Source organism: Panulirus ornatus, chromosome 62 (genome assembly GCF_036320965.1).
Source record: "Panulirus ornatus isolate Po-2019 chromosome 62, ASM3632096v1, whole genome shotgun sequence".
Classification (NCBI taxonomy): domain Eukaryota; kingdom Metazoa; phylum Arthropoda; class Malacostraca; order Decapoda; family Palinuridae; genus Panulirus; species Panulirus ornatus.
This window is the reverse complement of record NC_092285.1, coordinates 10,494,081-10,513,539: the sequence shown is the minus strand read 5'-3', so window position 1 is coordinate 10,513,539 and position 19,459 is coordinate 10,494,081. Positions and strand designations below refer to the sequence as shown.

Sequence of the window (19,459 nt, the reverse complement as noted above, 5' to 3'; positions counted from 1 at the left end):
TTTCATTATAACTGAAACATTTAGGACATTTTAGGTACGTTATGAACGCAAATTTACGACATTTTAGGTACTTTATGAACGCAAATTTAGGACATTTTAGGTACATTATGAACGCAAGCATTTCAGGTGAGCGGTAAGACGTAATGACATGAGAACTGTTGTTATTATCTTGTTTGATGTAGTTTCCAAGGGACCTGTTGTTTACATATGACGTAAGGGATGGTTTAAGGAGTTCTGTCTGACGGAGGGAAGACAGATGACCCAGGTACTCTACCTGAAGAAGGAAGACAAGAAAACCAGCTACTATACCTGACGGAGGGTACAAACTACAGAGGAACCAGGAACTCTACCTGACGGAGGGTACAAACTACAGAGGAACCAGGTACTCTACCTGACGGAGGGTACAAACTACAGAGGAACCAGGTACTCTACCTGACGGAGGGTACATACTACAGAGGAACCAGGTATTCTACCTGACGGAGGGTACAAACTACAGAGGAACCAGCTACTATACCTGACGGAGGGTACAAACTACAGAGGAACCAGCTACTCTACCTGACGGAGGGTACAAACTACAGAGGAACCAGCTACTCTACCTGACGGAGGGTACATACTACAGAGGAACCAGGTACTCTACCTGACGGAGGGTACAAACTACAGAGGAACCAGCTACTCTACCTGACGGAGGGTACATACTACAGAGGAACCAGGTACTCTACCTGACGGAGGGTACAAACTACAGAGGAACCAGGTACTCTACCTGACGGAGGGTACATACTACAGAGGAACCAGGTACTCTACCTGACGGAGGGTACAAACTACAGAGGAACCAGGTACTCTACCTGACGGAGGGGGTTGACGACGATGTCTCCCACGGCGCTGAGAGGTCGGTGGCTGTTCGCAGCGCCTCCTGCCGCGGGCGTCCTGAAGACCACGCCGGACACGGGCCTCTGGCTCGCTACGTCTCCTCCCCTGCCCCTCGGGGCGCCGCCCACGCCCGGGCTCCCCTCCACGCCCGCGGGACTCGGGTCACCACCACCACCTCCACCCCTCGCTTCCGCCGGGGTCTTGCCCCCCGCACATGAGGTCTTACGGCCCTCCACCACGGAGCTCGAGTCTCCCATCGAACCCGTGGTCCTGTGGCTTTCCCTGGGGCTCGCGGACGACGCCGCGCACCCCGGGGGCGTCTTGGGGCTGGCGGAAGGGCTTGGGGAGCTACTGGAGGTGGCCAGGCACCCCGTGGAAGTCTTACGATGGCCGGAAGGGCTTGGGGCACTGCTGGCGCCGCCCACGCACGTCGTCGCAGCCTCGGCTCCGACAGATGTCGGCCCGCTCGTCGGAGACGAGCCATCGCCCGCGTCCACGACCTCGGCAGCACCGCCTACGGCGCCCGCAGGTTGGTGGAAGGTCTTCTCTGTGTTGGGGAGAGAAAGACAGTAAGGGTTACATTGGTGTGTAGACCCCGCGGGTCCACAGAGAGCCAAGGGCTGACGGTGGACGAAATAGTGGTATACGCGTAGACTGTTTACCCTCCAGCCTCTAGCTGGGTTGGGGGAGAGGAAGAAGACGGGGTCGGGGAGAGGCAGGGAGAGGACCGGTCTCTCTGGAAGAGGCAGGGAGGGAGGGAGGGAGAGCATCAGCCACGTTCAGGGAGAGGCAAGGGAGGGAGAGAGGGCAAGTCTCGCTCTGGGAGAGGCAGGGAGTAAGTATGAATCAGCCACGTTCAGGGAGAGGCAGGGAGAGATGACGGAGAAGAAAAAAGACAAAAGTAGAAGGAATGGAGGAGGTATGGGCGTGTATGGACGCCAAATGAAATGTTTCATACACAAGAACGAATCATTGGATAACTGATAAGCAACGACAGATAAATGATAAATAATATACACACGACATATAGAAATTCGACACCAGGGAGAATGCAAATCAGAGATCATAAACAATAAGAGAATTGAGGGCGGGGGAGTGAGAGGGGAGAGTGAGAGGTGAGAGTGAGAGGGGAGAGTGAGAGGGGAGAGTGAGAGGGGAGAGTGAGAGGGGAGAGTGTATGTACCAAAGGACCAGCTGGTGTGGCGACTATACTCCCACGTGGAACTGGTACAGCCCACGTCATCAATGGCCTTTTGAGCATCAAAAAAGGCCATGAGGTTAAATGGCCAAATTAAAAATGCCTCTATGTAACCGAGATGAGCCTCATACACATCAAGAATAATGGTGTTATTTGATATAGTGGATAAGACAGAAATTAATGATATAATACGCTAAACAAAATTTTTTTTTTACAATTTTTTTCGTTACAAAAATTTTTTTTTTCGTTACAAAATTTTTTAAAATTTTTTCGTTACAAATCTTTTTATAATTTATTTTCGTGTGACAAAAATTATTTTTTACAATTTTTTCGGTACAAAAATTTTAATTTTTTTTCGTTACAAAATTTTTAAAAATTTTTTCGTTACAAAATTTTTTTCATAATTTTTTTTCGTGTTACAAACACTTTTTTCGTGTATATTTCTAGTATGTATTTTAATAGTGTGTATTTTCATAGGGTGTATTTTAATATTTTGATAGGTGGCCATGGGGATACGCCGTTATGACTACGACCTGCATCAATTTAAGAAAAAAAAAAAAGAAAAAATTCAGTGCAATAACACTTGAATATAATTTTACAACCACAACCATCGTCCTGGGTTGTGTGTGTTCTGTGTGTCGACCTGGGGGGGGGGGGGAGGTTATGAACGTGGCTACAACCAAAATCGAAGAGACGATGGTCATTGACCAATGACTATCGAACTACGCTAACAATCGTAAGAACGAAAGGGGGGGGGGGGTCATCTAGGCTCATTACGAGAGGTAACAAGCCTGGCTAACAATGGGGTCATGTGTTACATTACACAGACACACAGACACACACACACACACACACACACACACACACATACACACTACAACCCACAACCACTCCTAGTGTTGTAATACAGTAAGCTACAGTAACCAACCCCCCCACCGCTCCCTACTGTAGTCCTACAGCCCACAACCACTCCTAGTGTTGTAATACAGTAAGCTACAGTAACCAAACCACCCACCACTCCCTACTGTAGTCCCACAACCCACAATCACTCCCTACTGTAGTTCCACAACCCACAACCACTCCTAGTGTTGTAATACAGTAAGCTACAGTAACCCATCACACCCACTCCCTACTGTAGTTCCACAACCCACAACCACTCCTAGTGTTGTAATACAGTAAGCTACAGTAACCAAACCACCCACCACTCCCTACTGTAGTCCCACAACCCACAACCACTCCCTACTGTAGTTCCACAACCCACCCACTCCCTACTGTAGTCCCACAACCCACAACCACTTCTAGTGTTGTAATAAATAAAACATCCCACTTCCCTGTTATTGTACTAAACACATACGTAAGATCTGATGGCAACCATAAGTCTTTTCCCTTCTGTAATAACAAGAGACATTAATTCAGCTAGCAACAGCTCATTCATCCAAGAACTTCAGACATTACTCGGGTAAAAAAGATGTAATTTCTTCTAGCTCGTATATTTCCCCACCCCTCACAGCAAGTTTCTAACAGATACAAAAAAAAAAAAAAAAAAAAAAAAAAATTACATGATTTTTGGTCTTTTTTTCTTAAAAAAAAATTCGGATTTTTAAAATTTTCGGATTTTTAAAATTTTCGGATTTTTAAAAATTTACGTTTTTTTTTAAATTTACGGATTTTAAAAAATTTATACGGATCTTAAATTTTAAAATTTTCGGATCTTTAAAAATTTACGTTTTTTTTTTTTAAATTTACCGTTCGTATTGACGAAGTGGCAACCGTGGCAGGGTTGGCCATTCCCTGTGTGAATCAAACGTCTTGAATGACCTAAGATCCTGTTCACTTTCCCCTAAAATATCTTATTTTCGCTGAGAAAAAAAAAAAAATCATGGCCTCGTAGTAAATTCTCAACATTAAAAAACCACAAAAAGGTTTTTATTGCCTCGTAGTGAATTCTCATTAAAAAAAACCACAAAAAAAGGTTTTTATTGCCTCGTAGTAAATTCTCAACATTAAAAAACCACAAAAAAGGTTTTTATTGCCTCGTAGTAAATTCTCAACATTAAAAAACCACAAAAAGGTTTTTATTGCCTCGTAGTAAATTCTCAACATTAAAAAACCACAAAAAGGTTTTTATTGCCTCGTAGTATATTCTCAACATAAAAAAAAACAAAAAAAGGTTTTTATTGCCTCGTAGTAAATTTTCAACATTAAAAAAACCCACAAAAAATGTTTTTATTGCCTCGTAGTAAATTCTCAACATTAACTGCCTCCCTCTCTCTTCCCCTTCCCTTCCCCCCACACAACCCTCAGATATTACATTACTTTTGAAAATGTCGTGAGGGTGGACAATTACATTTTTGCCTACAGAATGGCTTAACTTTGGCAGTACAATAAAAATCTCACGTTAGGGCAAACATTAAATACATTTGTCGTCAGCTTAAATGTGTATAACACATCTGGTTGCTATCATAAAACGGTGCCATCAATATATATATATATATATATATATATATATATATATATATATATATATATATATATATATATATATATTATCCCTGGGGATAGGGGAGAAAGAATACTTCCCACGTATTCCCTGCGCGTCGTAGAAGGCGACTAAAAGGGGAGGGAGCGGGGGAATGGAAATCCTCCCCTCTCTTTTTTTTCTTTTTTAAATTTTCCAAAAGAAGGAACAGAGAAGGGGGCCAGGTGAGGATATCCCATAAAAGGCCCAGTCCTCTGTTCTTGACGCTACCTTGCTAACGCGGGAAATGGCGAGTAGTTTGAAAGAAAATATATATATATATATATATACATACACAAGATTATGAAGGTAACCAATGAGAGCAGACTGAAAGTTCCACTACTTCAGATATGTCATTCTCGAGCTGAAATCAGCAATGTAATCAACTGTGTAATCGACAATGTAATCAAATGTAATCAACTGTGTAATCCAAATGCAATCAACTGAGTAACCGTGTGATCAACAATGTAATCAGCTGTGTAATCAACAATGCAATCAACCGTGTAATCAAGTGTAATCTAAATGTGATCAACAATGTAATCAAATGTAATCGACTTTGTGATCAACAATGTAATCAACAGTGTAATCCAAATGGAATCAACAATGTAATCAACTATAATCAACAATGTAATCAAAATGTAATGAGCTATGAAGTGAAAATGTAATCAAATGTAATCAGTTGTGTAATCAACAATGTAATCAATGTAATCAAGAAAGTGATCAGATGTAATCAACCCTTGACACTAGAGGCAAAAATACTAACTCGAGTACAAAAAGGAGGAGTGGTATTCAACTACGGGGATCGAACCCAGTGGTGCTGACATACCAAGCCACTGCGCCAAAGCCAGTCTGGGGACATGATTTACATCATAATCTTCTTAAGTTAATCGTATCCAAATTACTCTGTTAATGTTAACTTTATCTAACTTTAGTTAACTTTAACTTTAGTTAAGCTTGGGTTGTGTCCTTACGATCATTGGAAAGGATTGTGTGACCCACTGAACACGACGGTACGGCCCTTGAACACGACGGTACGGCCCTTGAACACGATGGTACGACCTTTGAACACGACGGTACCACCCCTGAACACGACGGTACGACCCCTGAACACGACGGTATGACCCTTGGGCACGAGGGTACGACCCTTGAACAGGCCGGTAGGACCCCCTGAACACGACGGAACGACCCTTGAACACGACGGTACGACCATTGAGCACGAGGGTACGACTCTTGAACAGGCCGATAGGACCCTTGAGCACGACGGTACAACCCTTGAGCACGACGGTACAACCCTTGAACACGACGGTGCGACTCTTGAACAGGCCGGTAGAACCCTTGAACACGACAGTACAACCCTTGAACACGACGGTACAACCTTTGAGCACGACGGTACAACCTTTGAGCACGACGGTACAACCTTTGAGCACGACGGTACAACCTTTGAGCACGACGGTACAACCTTTGAACACGACGGTACAACCCTTGAACACGACGGTAGAACCCTTGAACACGACGGGTACAACCCTTGAACACGACGGGTACGACCCTTGAACACGACGGTACGACTCTTGAACACTACGGTAAAACCCTTGAACACGACGGTACAACCCTTGAACACTACGGTACAACCCTTGAATGCGAAGGCATGGGTATGATGGCTTTAGCCCCTCAACTACTAACCATTCCAGTAAATAAATTGGTCACCAGAGCGACCAACTTGTCCAACTCCACACACACACCCTCACACACACACACACACACACACACAAAGTCGAAATAAAGAAACAACTGCATTACTTCAATCAATCTCAATTACATTATTACATTTACTTATCGTACGATTCCCTTGGGTGTCTAACCTTCCCCCCTTCAATCAAATGTAATTTTGCCCATATAAAAACACATCCTGTTGCCTTAATGATGACTTTAACACACACACACACACACACACACACATGACGTAACCCTCCCACACTCACACAATTACTCAAAAAGCCACATTTCAAAGAAAATACATACATATATAATTTGTTTCTCATGTGTGAGCTAACACTAGATCTTACTGATAACACCAGCTCTTACCTACAAGCTAACACTAGATCTTACTGATAACACCAGCTCTTACCTACAAGCTAACACTAGATCTTACTGATAACACCAGCTCTTACCTACAAGCTAACACTAGATCTTACTGATAACACCAGCTCTTACCTACAAGCCAGAGGGACAGTGGTACGAGCTGTGTTTACAATGGAATTTGGCCACATCATTTTCTTGATTCAAAAAACTCCCTCCCCCTCCTACTTAAATAATGGGGGGGTATATTTCTGGCCTCTCCTTCTTAAGGTGACCTTCATTCAAGGAAAAGCTCGACATGAGCTTCGTCAGCTTATCTTACAGCTCACACCCACGTCCTGAGAGGGTAGGATTCTCACCACTATGTCCCGCTATGATTGGGGGAAGATAATGGGCCCATCTGGCCAAAAGTCACTAGGGGGAATATATATATATATATATATATATATATATATATATATATATATATATATATATATATATTTTTTTTTTTTTTTAAACTATTCGCCATTTCCCGCGTTAGCGAGGTAGCGTTAAGAACAGAGGACTGGGCCATTGAGGGAATATCCTCACCTGGCCCCCTTCTCTGTTCCTTCTTTTGGAAAATTAAAAAAAAATTGAGAGAAGAGGATTTCCAGCCTCCCGCTCCCTCCCCTTTTAGTCGCCTTCTACGACACGCAGGGAATACGTGGGAAGTATTCTTTCTCCCCTATCCCCAGGGATGAATATACATACATATATATATATATATATATATATATATATATATATATATATATATATATATATATATATATAAAGACCTAATTTGCCTTCACCTCACTGGCCTCGCAAAAAACTCCATTTCCACATGACGTCCGTTGCAGTGGGAGAAATAGAAGTGGGGAGGGAGGGCCTTACGCTGTCCCTAATTCGGTCAGGCAATAGAGGCCATCTGTCCTTAAATTCCTTGGGAAAATGGAGTCTATTTGTGCTCAAACCACTGGGCAAATAAGGCCCATTTCTACCCGGCGCGCTGAGAACACAGGGGGGCCCTATTTCGGTGGATGGCCCCCATTTCGCGCCCCAAATAGGGGGGGGGATGACATCCAAATCCTTCCTTGACTGAACTTACCCAATTAATCCCACCACCCTCCACCCCTTTACCCATATAATCCCACCCCACCTCAACTACCTTTTTAGCTACACCAGGAACCACTGGAGTCGAAGACAGACGAGCCCTGTGTGGGTTTCGAACCCTGGCTGTTACCTTCCCCGACGCGAGCGTAATGGGGCTAATTTCAAGTAACGGGAGTAAGAGAGCCATTAAACTCATCTCTGTGGCTGGGTCTGTACAGGAGGGAGGGAAAGAGGGAGGGAGGGAGGTGGCTGGGGATGTACAGGAGGGAGGGAGGGAAAGAGGTGGTGGTGGTGAGAGGGAGGGAAGAGGGAGGGAAAGAGGTGGTGGTGGTGAGAGGGAGGGAGGGAAAGAAGAGGTGGTGGTGAGAGTGGTGGTGTGTGAGAGAGAGAGAGAGAGAGAGAGAGAGAGAGAGAGAGAGAGAGAGAGAGAGAGGGAGGGAAAGAGGTGATGGTGGGTGGAGGTGGTGGTCAGCCCTATCAAATCCTACGTGGGAAATGGAGTCTCTCTCTCTCTCTCTCTCTCTCTCTCTCTCTCTCTCTCTCTCTCTCTCTCTCTCTACGTTATATAATGTATATATTCGAGAGTCAATCTATCTTCTATTATCACATCTGGACACATCTCTCACGGTCAAGAAATGTCGTGGGAATGAAGGCAATTTTGAAGGATTAAAACCCCCATTTTCTTTTTCCTCCATTTTCCCTTCCGCAGCTCAATTCTAGACATCACTACCGCCTCACGTTTTCTTTCAACAGGTCGATTGCCTACTTCTCTCAACCTCGTGCCCTTTTCTACACCTCTAAATGGTTTACATCGGGACTTTCTACACCTTTAAATTGTTTGCATCGAAACAAGTGTCTATACTTCAATTACTACACATTGAAAAGGTTAGCGACTGAACATATTGTCTTCCTTCTTACGCACGTAAAACACATCTATCTAGCAGTGGCTTTTCAATAGATAGAAGATAATAATTGCGTACAGAGTTAGAGAAGCGTAAAAAGACAGATAATTGCGTATATAGTTAAAAGAGCGTAGCACACGGATACTTGCGTACACAGCTGAAGAAGCGTAGACAGATAATTGCGTACTTAGTTAAAAGGAGCGTAACAGGTAGTTAACGAGGTTAGAGATGGTTAAGGAGGAGCGTAACAGGTAGTTCACGAGGTCAGAGATGGTTAAGGAGGAGCGTAACAGGTAGTTCACGAGGTCAGAGATGGTTAAGGAGGAGCGTAACAGGTAGTTAACGAGGTCAGAGATGGTTAAGGCGTTACTCAATCAAGCAGTTCAATTGGGTCGTTAACAGCTGTGAGTGGTTTACCTTTGTGCCAGAATCGTTGTGGTGACGCTGTCCTCTTGGAAAACGAAGGTCCTGGAAAAAGAAAGAAGGAAGAAAATCACCATCTATAATCCTCCATCACTATCTATAACACTCCATCACTATCTATAATACTCCACCACTATCTATAATCCTCCATCATTGTCTCCTCATCTGTCTATAATCCTCCATCACCAGATATATTCCTCCATCGCCGTCTATAATCCTCCATCACTAACTATAATCCTCCATCACCCTTCAATAATCCTCCATCACCGTCTATAATCCTCCATCACCGTCTATAATCCTCCATCACCCTTCTATAATCCTCCATCACCCTTCTATAATCCTCCATCACCGTCTATAATCCTCCATCACCGTCTATAATCCTCCATCACCGTCTATAATCCTCCATCACCGTCTATAATCCTCCATCACCGTCTGTAATCCTCCATCACTGTCTATAATCCTCCATCACCGTCTATAATCCTCCATCACCGTCTATAATCCTCCATCACCGTCTATAATCCTCCATCACCCTTCTATAATCCTCCATCACCGTCTATAATCCTCCATCACCGTCTATAATCCTCCATCACCGTCTATAATCCTCTATCACCGTCTATAATCCTCCATCACCGTCTATAATCCTCCATCACCGTCTATAATCCTCCATCACCGTCTATAATCCTCCATTACCCTTCTATAATCCTCCATCACCGTCTATAATCCTCCATCACCGTCTATAGTCCTCCATCACCGTCTATAATCCTCCATCACCGTCTATAATCCTCCATCACCGTCTATAATCCTCCATCACCCTTCAATAATCCTCCATCAGTCTACTTCCATCTACCAGTGATGATGGGACGAGCGACCCTGGGTGGCCCAACGTACCCAGCACACCTCACATAGCGCAGCCAACACTCAGCTTACCAGACCCCTCACTATATGGTCGACGGTACACAGTGGTACACGACCAGACTCTGGCGTGGTACACGACCAGACTCTGGCGTGGTACACGACCAGACTCTGGCGTGGTACACGACCAGACTCTGGCGTGGTACACGACCAGACTCTGGCGTGGTACACGACTAGACTCTGGCGTGGTACACGACCAGAGAACTGGCGTGGTACACGACCAGAGAACTGGCGTGGTACACGACCAGACTCTGGCGTGGTACACGACCAGACTCTGGCGTGGTACACGACCAGAAAACTGGCTGTGTGCACCACATGGCAGCTGAAAGGTCGTCAACCAGTTCCAGGAGCTGGGGTAAGAAATCCAGAGTCAAAATCATCATACCACTATAAATGTGGACCTAACACGAGTATACTTACACATACCCAGGTATATATATATATATATATATACATATATATATATATATATATATATATATATATATATATATATATATATATATATATAATCAACTGTTATATTTATTGTATCTCCCCTGATGATGTGATTATGACACAAAAGTGCACTTGTGAACTTACGGTGTTTCATTTCCCGGGTGGACTCATAGATATATCATAATATATATATATATATATATATATATATATATATATATATATATATATATATATGAATGATATATTTTCATCCATTTTCCACCTGTGGGTACAGCATGAGAGATGAGGCAGTGAGATGGAGTTATGAGTGAGATGGAGTTATGAGTGAGATGGAGTTATGAGTGAGATGGAGTTATGAGCGAGCGAGTCCCGACTCAAACCGACTTTAACTTAATCTTGAGAGTTACTGCAAGGCGGCTCTTAAGTTGTCTGGGGGGAAGGGGAGGAAGGGGGTAGGTAAGTGATGGGATTATAATTCATTATACAATATAATGGGATGGGACGCCCATCACGAGGAAGGGGAGGAAAGGGAAGGAGGTAGGTAAGTGATGGGATCATAATTCATTATGCAAGGGGATGGGACGCCCATCACGAAGGAAAATGGGATGGGTCGCCCTTCATGCAGGAAAATGGGATGGGACGCCCATCACGCAGGAAAATGGGATGGGTCGCCCTTCATGCAGGAAAATGGGATAGGACGCCCATCACGCAGGAAAATGGGATGGGACGCCCTTCATGCAGGAAAATGGGATGGGACGCCCATCACGCAGGAAAATAGTATGGGACGCCCTTCATGCAGGAAAATGGGATGGGACGCCCATCACGCAGGAAAATGGGATGGGACGCCCATCACGCAGGATAATGGGATGGGACGCCCTTCATGCAGGAAAATGGGATGGGACGCCCATCACGCAGGAGAATGGGATGGGACGCCCATCAGGCAGGAAAATGGGATGGGACGCCCATCACGCAGGAAAATGGGATGGGACGCTCTTCATGCAGGAAAATGGGATGGGACGTCCATCACGCAGGAGAATGGGATGGGACGCCCATCACGATGAAGGGGAGGAAAGGGAAGGAGGTAGGTAAGTGATGGGATCATAATTCATTATGCAAGGGGATGGGACGCCCATCAGGCAGGAAAATGGGATGGGACGCCCATCAGGCAGGAATATGGGATGGGACACGCCCATCACGCAGGAAAATGGGATGGGACGCCCATCAGGCAGGAAAATGGGATGGGACACGCCCATCATGCAGGAAAATGGGATGGGACGCCCTTCATGCAGGAAAATGGGATGGGACGCCCATCACGCAGGAAAATGGGATGGGACGCCCTTCATGCAGGAAAATGGGATGGGACGCCCTTCAGGCAGGAAAATGGGATGGGACGCCCATCACGCAGGAAAATGGGATGGGACGCCCTTCATGCAGGAAAATGGGATGGGACGCCCTTCATGCAGGAAAATGGGATGGGACGCCCATCACGCAGGAAAATGGGATGGGACGCCCTTCATGCAGGAAAATGGGATGGGACGCCCATCACGCAGGAGAATGGGATGGGAAGCCCTTCGACTCGATAGGTTGAGGGCGTGTTCTACCCCCTACCCACACACCCCCACCTTTTTTTTTTTTCGTCTGCTGGTCGAAAAGTATGTACTTACCTATGTACTTACACACCTATGTACTTACATATCTACGTAATAACATATCTATGTATTTAGATATCTATGTACTTACATATCTATGTACTTACATACCTACGTTTGAATGTTGTAGTGTGGCGGTAGAGTGGAGTGGTATTGTGGTAGAGAGGTGTGGTAGTGTGGTGTGGTAGTGTGGTGGAGTGGTAGTGTGGTAGAGTAGTGTGGTAGGGCAGGGTAGTGTGGTAGAGTGGTAGTGTGGTAGAGTAGTGTGGTAGTGTGGTGTGGTAGAGTGGTAGTGTGGTAGAGTAGTATAGTAGTGTGGTAGAGTAGTGTGGTAGTGTGGTAGAGTAGAGTGGTAGTGTGGTAGAGTATTGTGGTAGTGTGGTAGTGTGTGGCGGTAGAGTGGAGTGGTAGTGTGGTAGTGTAGTGTGGTAGAGTAGTGTGGTACTGTGGTAGAGTAGTGTGGTCGAGTAGTGTGGTAGTGTAGTGTGGTAGTGTGGTAGTGTAGTGTGGTAGAGTTGTGTGGTAGAATAGTGTGGTAGTATGGCAGAGTAGTGTGGTAGTGTGGTAGAGTAGTGTGGTAGTGTGGTAGAGTAGTGTGGTAGAGAGGTGTGGCAGTGTGGTAGAGTAGTGTGGTAGTGTGGTAGAGTAGTGTGGTAGTGTGGTAGAGTAGTGTGGTAGAGTAGTGTGGTAGTGTGTGGTTAGAGTAGTGTGGTAGAGTAGTGTGGTAGAGTAGTGTGGTAGGGTGGTAGAGTAGTGTGGATAGTGTGGTAGAGTAGTGTGGTAGTGTGGTAGAGTAGTGTGGTAGTGTGGTAGAGTAGTGTGGTAGTGTGGTGTGGTAGTGTGGTAGAGTAGTGTGGTAGTGTGGTAGAGTAGTGTGGAAGTGTGGTAGAGTAGTGTGGTAGTGTGGTAGAGTAGTGTGGAAGTGTGGTAGAGTAGTGTGGTAGGGTAGTGTGGTAGAGTAGTGTGATAGAGAAGTGTGGTAGTGGTAGATTAGTGTGGTAGTGTGGTAGAGTAGTGTGGTAGTGTGGTGTGGTAGTGTGGTAGAGTAGTGTGGTAGTGTGGTAGAGTAGTGTGGCAGTGTGGTAGAGTAGTGTGGTAGTGTGGTAAAAGTGTGGTAGTGTGGTAGAGTAGTGTGGTAGTGTGGTAGAGTAGTGCGGTAGTGTGGTAGAGTAGTGTGGTAGTGTGGTAGAGTAGTGTGGTAGTGTGGTAGAGTAGTGTGGTAGTGTGGTAGAGTAGTGTGGTGTTGAAGTGTGGTGTGGTAGTGTGGTAGAGTAGTATGGTAGAGTAGTGTGGTAGTGTGGTAGAGTAGTATGGTAGTGTGGTAGAGTAGTGTGGTAGTGTGGTAGAGTAGTGTGGTAGTGTGGTAGAGTAGTGTGGTAGTGTGGTAGAGTAGTGTGGTAGTGTGGTGGTAGTGTGTGTGTGGTAGAGTAGTGTGGTAGTGTGTGTGGTAGTGTGGTATGTGGTAGAGTAGTGTGGTAGTGTGGAGAGGTAGTGTGGTAGTGTGTGTGGGGTAGTGTGGTAATAGGTTAGTGTGGTAGAGTGTGGGTGTAGTGTGGTAGTGTAGTTGGTTGTGGTAGAGTGTGTGAGTGTGGTAGGATGGTAGTGTGGTAGAGTAGTGTGGTAGTGTGGTAGAGAGTGTGTGGTAGTGTGGTAGAGTGTGTGGTGTGTGGTAGAGTAGTGTGTGTGGTAGTGTGTAGGGTATTGTGGTAGTGTGGTAGAAGTGTGGTAGTGTGGTAGATAGTGTGTAGTGTGGTAGAGTAGTGTGGTAGTGTGGTTAGAGTAGTGTGGAGTGTGGTAGAGTGTGTGGTAGTGTGGTAGTAGTGTGGTAGTGTGGTAGGTGTGGTAGTTTATGTGGTGTGTGGTAGGTGGTAGATAGTTGGTAGAGTGTGTGGTAGTGTGGTAGAGTAGTTGGAGTGTTAGTAGTAGTGTGGTAGTGTGGTTTTAGAGTAGTGTGGTAGTGTGTAGAGAGTGTGTGGTATGTGGTAGAGTAGTGTGGTAGTGTGGTAGAGTGTGTGGTAGTGTGGTAGAGTAGTGTGGTAGTGTGGTAGAGTAGTTGGTAGTGTGGTAGAGTAGTGGGTAGTGTGGTAGAGTAGTGGGTAGTGTGGTAGAGTAGTGTGGTGTGTGTAGTGTGTGTGGTAGTGTGGTAGGTGAGTGTGGTAGGTAATGTGGTAGAGTAGAGTAGTGTGGTAGGGTAGGTATGGGTAGTGTGGTAGAGTAGTGTGGTCGTTGGTAGAGTAGTGTGGTAGTGTGGTAAGTAGTGTGGTAGTGTGGTAGAGTAGTGTGGTAGTGTGGTAGAGTAGTGTGGTAGGTAGGTAGGGTAGTGTGGTTAGTGTGGTAGGTGTGGGTAGTGTGGTAGAGTAGTGTGGTAGTGTGGTAGAGTAGTGTGTAGTGTGGTAGAGTAGTGTAGTGTGGTAGTGTGGGTATTGGTAGTATGTGGTAGTGTGGTAGAGTAGTGTGGTAGTGTGGTAGAGTATGTGGTAGTGTGGTAGAGTAGTGTGTGTAGGTGGTTGGAGTAGTGTGGTAGTGTGGTAGAGTAGTGTGGTATTGTGGTGGAGGTAGTGTGGTAGTGTGGTAGAGTAGTGTTGTAGTGTGGTAGTGTGGTAGAGTAGTGTGGTGGGTGGTAGTGTGTAGTGTGGTAGGTAGTTGGTAGTGTAGTGTGGTAGTGTGGTAGTAGGTAGTGTGGTAGTGTGTGTGGTAGTGTGGTTAGAGTAGTGGGTAGTGTGGTAGAGTGTGTGGTAGTGTGGTAGAGTAGTGGTAGTGTGGTAGAGTATGTGTAGTGTGGTAGAGTAGTGGTAGTGTGGTAGAGTAGTGTGGTAGTGTGGTAGAGTAGTGTGGTAGTGTGGTAGAGTAGTGTGGTAGTGTGGTAGAGTAGTGTGGTAGTGTGGTAGGGTAGTGTGGTAGTGTGGTAGAGTAGTGTGGTAGTGTGTAGAGTAGTGTGGTAGTGTGGTGTGGTAGTGTGGTAGAGTAGTGTGGTAGTGTGGTAGAGTAGTGTGGTAGTGTGGTAGAGTAGTGTGGTAGTGTGGTAGAGTAGTGTGGTAGTGTGGTAGAGTAGTGTGGTAGTGTGGTAGAGTAGTGTGGTAGTGTGGTAGGTAGTGGGTATAGTGTGGTAGAGTAGTGTGGTAGTGTGGTAGAGTAGTGTGGTAGAGTAGTGTGGTAGTGTGGTAGAGTAGTGTGGTGTTGTAGTGTGGTGTGTAGTGTGGTAGAGTAGTGTGGTAGTGTGGTAGAGTAGTATGGTAGTGTGGTAGAGTAGTGTTGGTAGTGTGGTAGAGTAGTGTGGTAGTGTGGTAGAGTAGTGTGGTAGTGTGGTAGAGAAGTGTGGTAGTGTGGTAGAGTAGTGTGGTAGTGTGGTAGAGTAGTGTGGTAGTGTGGTAGAGTAGTGTCGGTAGTGTGGTAGAGTAGTGCGGTAGTGTGGTAGAGTAGTGTGGTAGTGTGGTAGAGTAGTGCGGTAGTGTGGTAGAGTTGTGTGGTAGTGTGGTAGAGTAGTGTGGTAGTGTGGTAGAGTAGTGTGGTAGTGTGGTAGAGTAGTGTGGTAGTGTGGTAGAGTAGTGTGGTAGTGTGGTAGAGTAGTGTGGTAGTGTGGTAGAGTAGTGTGGTAGTGTGGTAGAGTAGTGTGGTAGTGTGGTAGTAGGGTAGTGTGGTAGAGTAGTGTGGTAGAGTAGTGTGGTAGTGTGGTAGAGTAGTGTGGTAGAGTAGTGTGGTAGTGTGGTAGAGTAGTGTGGTAGTGTGGTGTGGTAGTGTGGTAGTGTGGTAGAGTAGTGTGGTAGTGTGGTAGAGTAGTATGGTAGTGTGGTAGAGTAGTGTTGTAGTGTGGTAGAGTAGTGTGTCTAGTGTGGTAGAGTAGTGGTAGAGTAGTGTGGTAGTGTGGTAGAGAAGTGTGGTAGTGTGGTAGAGTAGTGTGGTAGTGTGGTAGAGTAGTGTGGTAGTGTGGTAGAGTAGTGTGGTAGTGTGGTAGAGTAGTATGGTAGTGTGGTAGAGTAGTGTGGTAGTGTGGTAGAGTAGTGTGGTAGTGTGGTAGAGTAGTGGGGTAGTGTGGTAGAGTAGTGTGGTAGTGTGGTAGAGTAGTGTGGTAGTGTGGTAGAGTAGTGTGGTAGTGTGTGTGAGTGTGTAGAGTAATGTGGTAGTGTGGTAGAGTAGTGGGGTAGTGTGGTAGAGTAGTGTGGTAGTGTGGTAGAGTAGTGTGGTAGTGTGGTATGGTAGTGTGGTAAGTGTAGTGTGGTAGTGTGGTAGAGTGTGGTAGTGTGGTAGAGTAGTGTGGTAGTGTGTGGCGGTAGAGTGGAGTGGTAGTGTGGTGTGGTAGTGTGGTAGAGTATTGTGGTAGTGTGGTAGTGTGTGGCGATAGAGTGGAGTGGTAGTGTGGTATGGTAGTGTGGTAGTGTAGTGTGGTATTGTGGTAGAGTGGTAGTGTGGTAGTGTGTGGCGGTAGAGTGGAGTGGTAGTGTGATGTGGTAGTGTAGTGTGGTATTGTGGTAGAGTGGTAGTGTAGTGTGGTATTGTGGTAGGTGGTAGTGTGTGTGGTAGTGTGGTAGTGTAGTGTGGTATTGTGGTAGAGTGGTAGTGTGGCAGTGTGGTAGAGTGGTAGTGTGGTAGTGTGGTAGAGTATTGTGGTAGTGTGGTAGTGTGTGGCGGTAGAGTGGAGTGGTAGTGGTGTGGTAGTGTGGTAGTGTGGTAGTGTAGTGTGGTAGTGTGGTAGAGTGGAGTGGTAGTGTGGTGTGGTAGTGTGGTAGTGTAGTGTGGTATTGTGGTAGAGTGGTGTGGTAGTGTGGTAGTGTGGTAGTGTGTGGCGGTAGAGTGGAGTGGTAGTGTGGTGTGGTATTGTGGTAGTGTGGTAGAGTGGTAGTTTGGTAGTGTGGTACTGACCAATGCTGGGGACGACGTCTGGGTTGTTGCAGTCGTCCGTGGGGCGCACGTGGCCGCCCTTGCTGCCGCCCGCGGCGCCGCACGAGGCCCTGCAGTGCCGCCACGCCCACGCCACGCCCAGCACCACCACCAGCGTCACGGCCGCCACGCCCACAAGGGCGCCCATGCCGCCCGCGGCGCTCCCGGGGCTCATCATGCCCCCTCCGCTCCCAGCCACTCCAACGCCTCCTCCTCCACCGCCTCCAACACCACCAGTAGCTTCTCCAACAGCATCTCCAACGGTGCCGCCGTCTCCCGCCACCAGCCCTCCGCCGTCAGCGGGAGGCCCTCCGACGCCCGGGTTCTCGACGACCACCTCGCCGTCAGGATGCTCGCCCGTCTGGTCTGTGGTGAAGACATGCATCGATGATACACACACACACACACACACACACCACAGCGGCGGCTACTGTGGTGAACACACACCCTCACTCCCTCAGTCACTCCTCACTCCTCCTCACTACTGCCCTGTGGGGAGGTGTGGAGAGAGAGAGAGAGAGAGAGAGAGAGAGAGAAAGAGAGAGAGAGAGAGAGAGAGAGAGAGAGAGAGAGAGAGAGAGAGAGAGAGAGAGAGAGAGAGAGAGAGAGAGAGGACACACGCCCCCCCCACCCACCACCTTCAGAAGAGAGAGAGATGGTGTGTGTGTGTGTGTGTGTGTCGGAGGAGGACTTACCTACCCCCCCTCCCCCCTTCCCACTCGAAAGGGGGTCGTCCTCCAACATGGACACCAACCAACCAACTCCCTGAGCCACACCCCCTTCCTCCTCCTCCCACATCTTAATGATAACGGCAAAAGGCGTATATACGCACGGCAAAATGCGTATATACCCGCGGTAAAAAGGCGTATATCTAATCGCACGGCAAAAAGCGTACATACGCACGGCAAAAATGAGTATATACGCACGGCAAAAAAGGCGTACCCACGCACGGCAAAAAGGCGTATATACGCACGGCAAAAAAAAGCGTACATACGCACGGCAAAAAAGGGCATACACACGCACGGCAAAAAAAAAAAACTCCTATATTCAATCACTAACTTTGAAAGCGGAGCTGGAAATAAAAGCGAACCGGTTTCATATCGCTTGATCCACTCCAGCATGAATTGAACTGTCATATCATTTCGATCAAATTCGAGTCTTGACCACTTTGTTATTCCAGGGGCCAACCCAGGTCAAAAGGTCAGGTGTGCATGGCGTGTAGACATCCTACTATTCATACGAATATCTATTTCTAAACGAGGTGTGCATGGGCGTAGATATCCATAATATTCATATGAATGTCTATTTCTAATATCTTCAAAAAAAAAAACTTGCGAGAAAAAATTTAATGTCAATTTGTCCTAGAAATGATGTAGAAAAATATATAGTGCAATGAAATCACACTTTCATAGAGCACTATATCTATATATCTATCTATCTATCTATCTATCTATCTATATATATATATATATATATATATATATATATATATATATATATATATATATATATATATAAAGGTGAAATCGCACTTCAGTATGAGTTGATACAATCCCATTTAACATGTGTGCACAACACGTTTCGTGGAGACAGTCCACCTCATCATCAGGCGTTGCTACTACTTAAAGTTATTTAAATCCCCAACTTCACACATGGTTCCCGCCCTTCAACACCAGTCTTTCTAGGTCAAACACTGTCGTACGTCTGGTCGTAACCATTGTAAAAGGGGGGAGTGATTAACTGGGGTCAAGTGGCCGAGGGTTGACCTGGTTAGCTGGGTGTGTCTTGAACCACTTTGGTTTGAATGTTGTCGTGTTATGTCAATTCTCTCACAATAGTTTGGTTACTGTTAGGCTGGGCTTTTAACATTGCCTGGGGACAAATTAAAGTTCTTGGTGTTAGCACGACGGTACGACCCATGAGCACCACGACGGTACGACCCTTGAGACGACGGTGCGACCCTTGAGCACGACGGTACGACCCTTGAGCACGACGGTACGACTCATGAACACGACCCTTGAGCACGAGAGTACGATCCTTAAGCAAGACGGTACGACCCTTGAGCACGACGACGGTACGACCCTCGAGCACGACGACGGTACGACCCTCGAGCACGACGGTGGTACGACCCTCGAGCACGACGACGGTACAACCCATGAACACGACGGGATCATGATGTGACCTTCAACCCTATGGGTCAGGTCAGAGGTGGTCATACAATCATACCTAATGGTCGTATCACCGTGCTCAAAGGTCGTACCGTCCAGCTCGGCGGGGGTCGTAAAGTCGTGTTTAAGAAGTCAAATGAACCTGGATTATCCTTGGAAAGGTTAGGGTGCACGCGATCACCATCTGGACTTAAAAGTCCAGAATAATTACCGTAAACAACAAAAGTGAATTCAAGTCTTCATTGTTGTGTAGTTTTCGTCCCAGCGAAGTTCAACTTCGATTGTGTGATATATAGTATCTGTAAATTCTC

At 46.2% G+C, this 19,459-nt stretch overlaps 1 protein-coding gene across 1 annotated transcript in view; it reads right to left on the bottom strand.

Moving 5' to 3' along the window:
• LOC139745721 (uncharacterized) overlaps window positions 1-19,459 on the bottom strand; it is a 46,207-nt gene that overhangs the window by 7,729 nt on the left and 19,019 nt on the right. The window contains exons 3-5 of the mRNA XM_071656181.1: window positions 16,963-17,346; window positions 9,098-9,148; window positions 843-1,414 (exon numbers count right to left, since the gene is read on the bottom strand). Of these exons, the coding sequence (XP_071512282.1) occupies window positions 843-1,414; window positions 9,098-9,148; window positions 16,963-17,346 (1,007 nt within the window). The remainder of the gene's footprint in view (window positions 1-842; window positions 1,415-9,097; window positions 9,149-16,962; window positions 17,347-19,459) is intronic.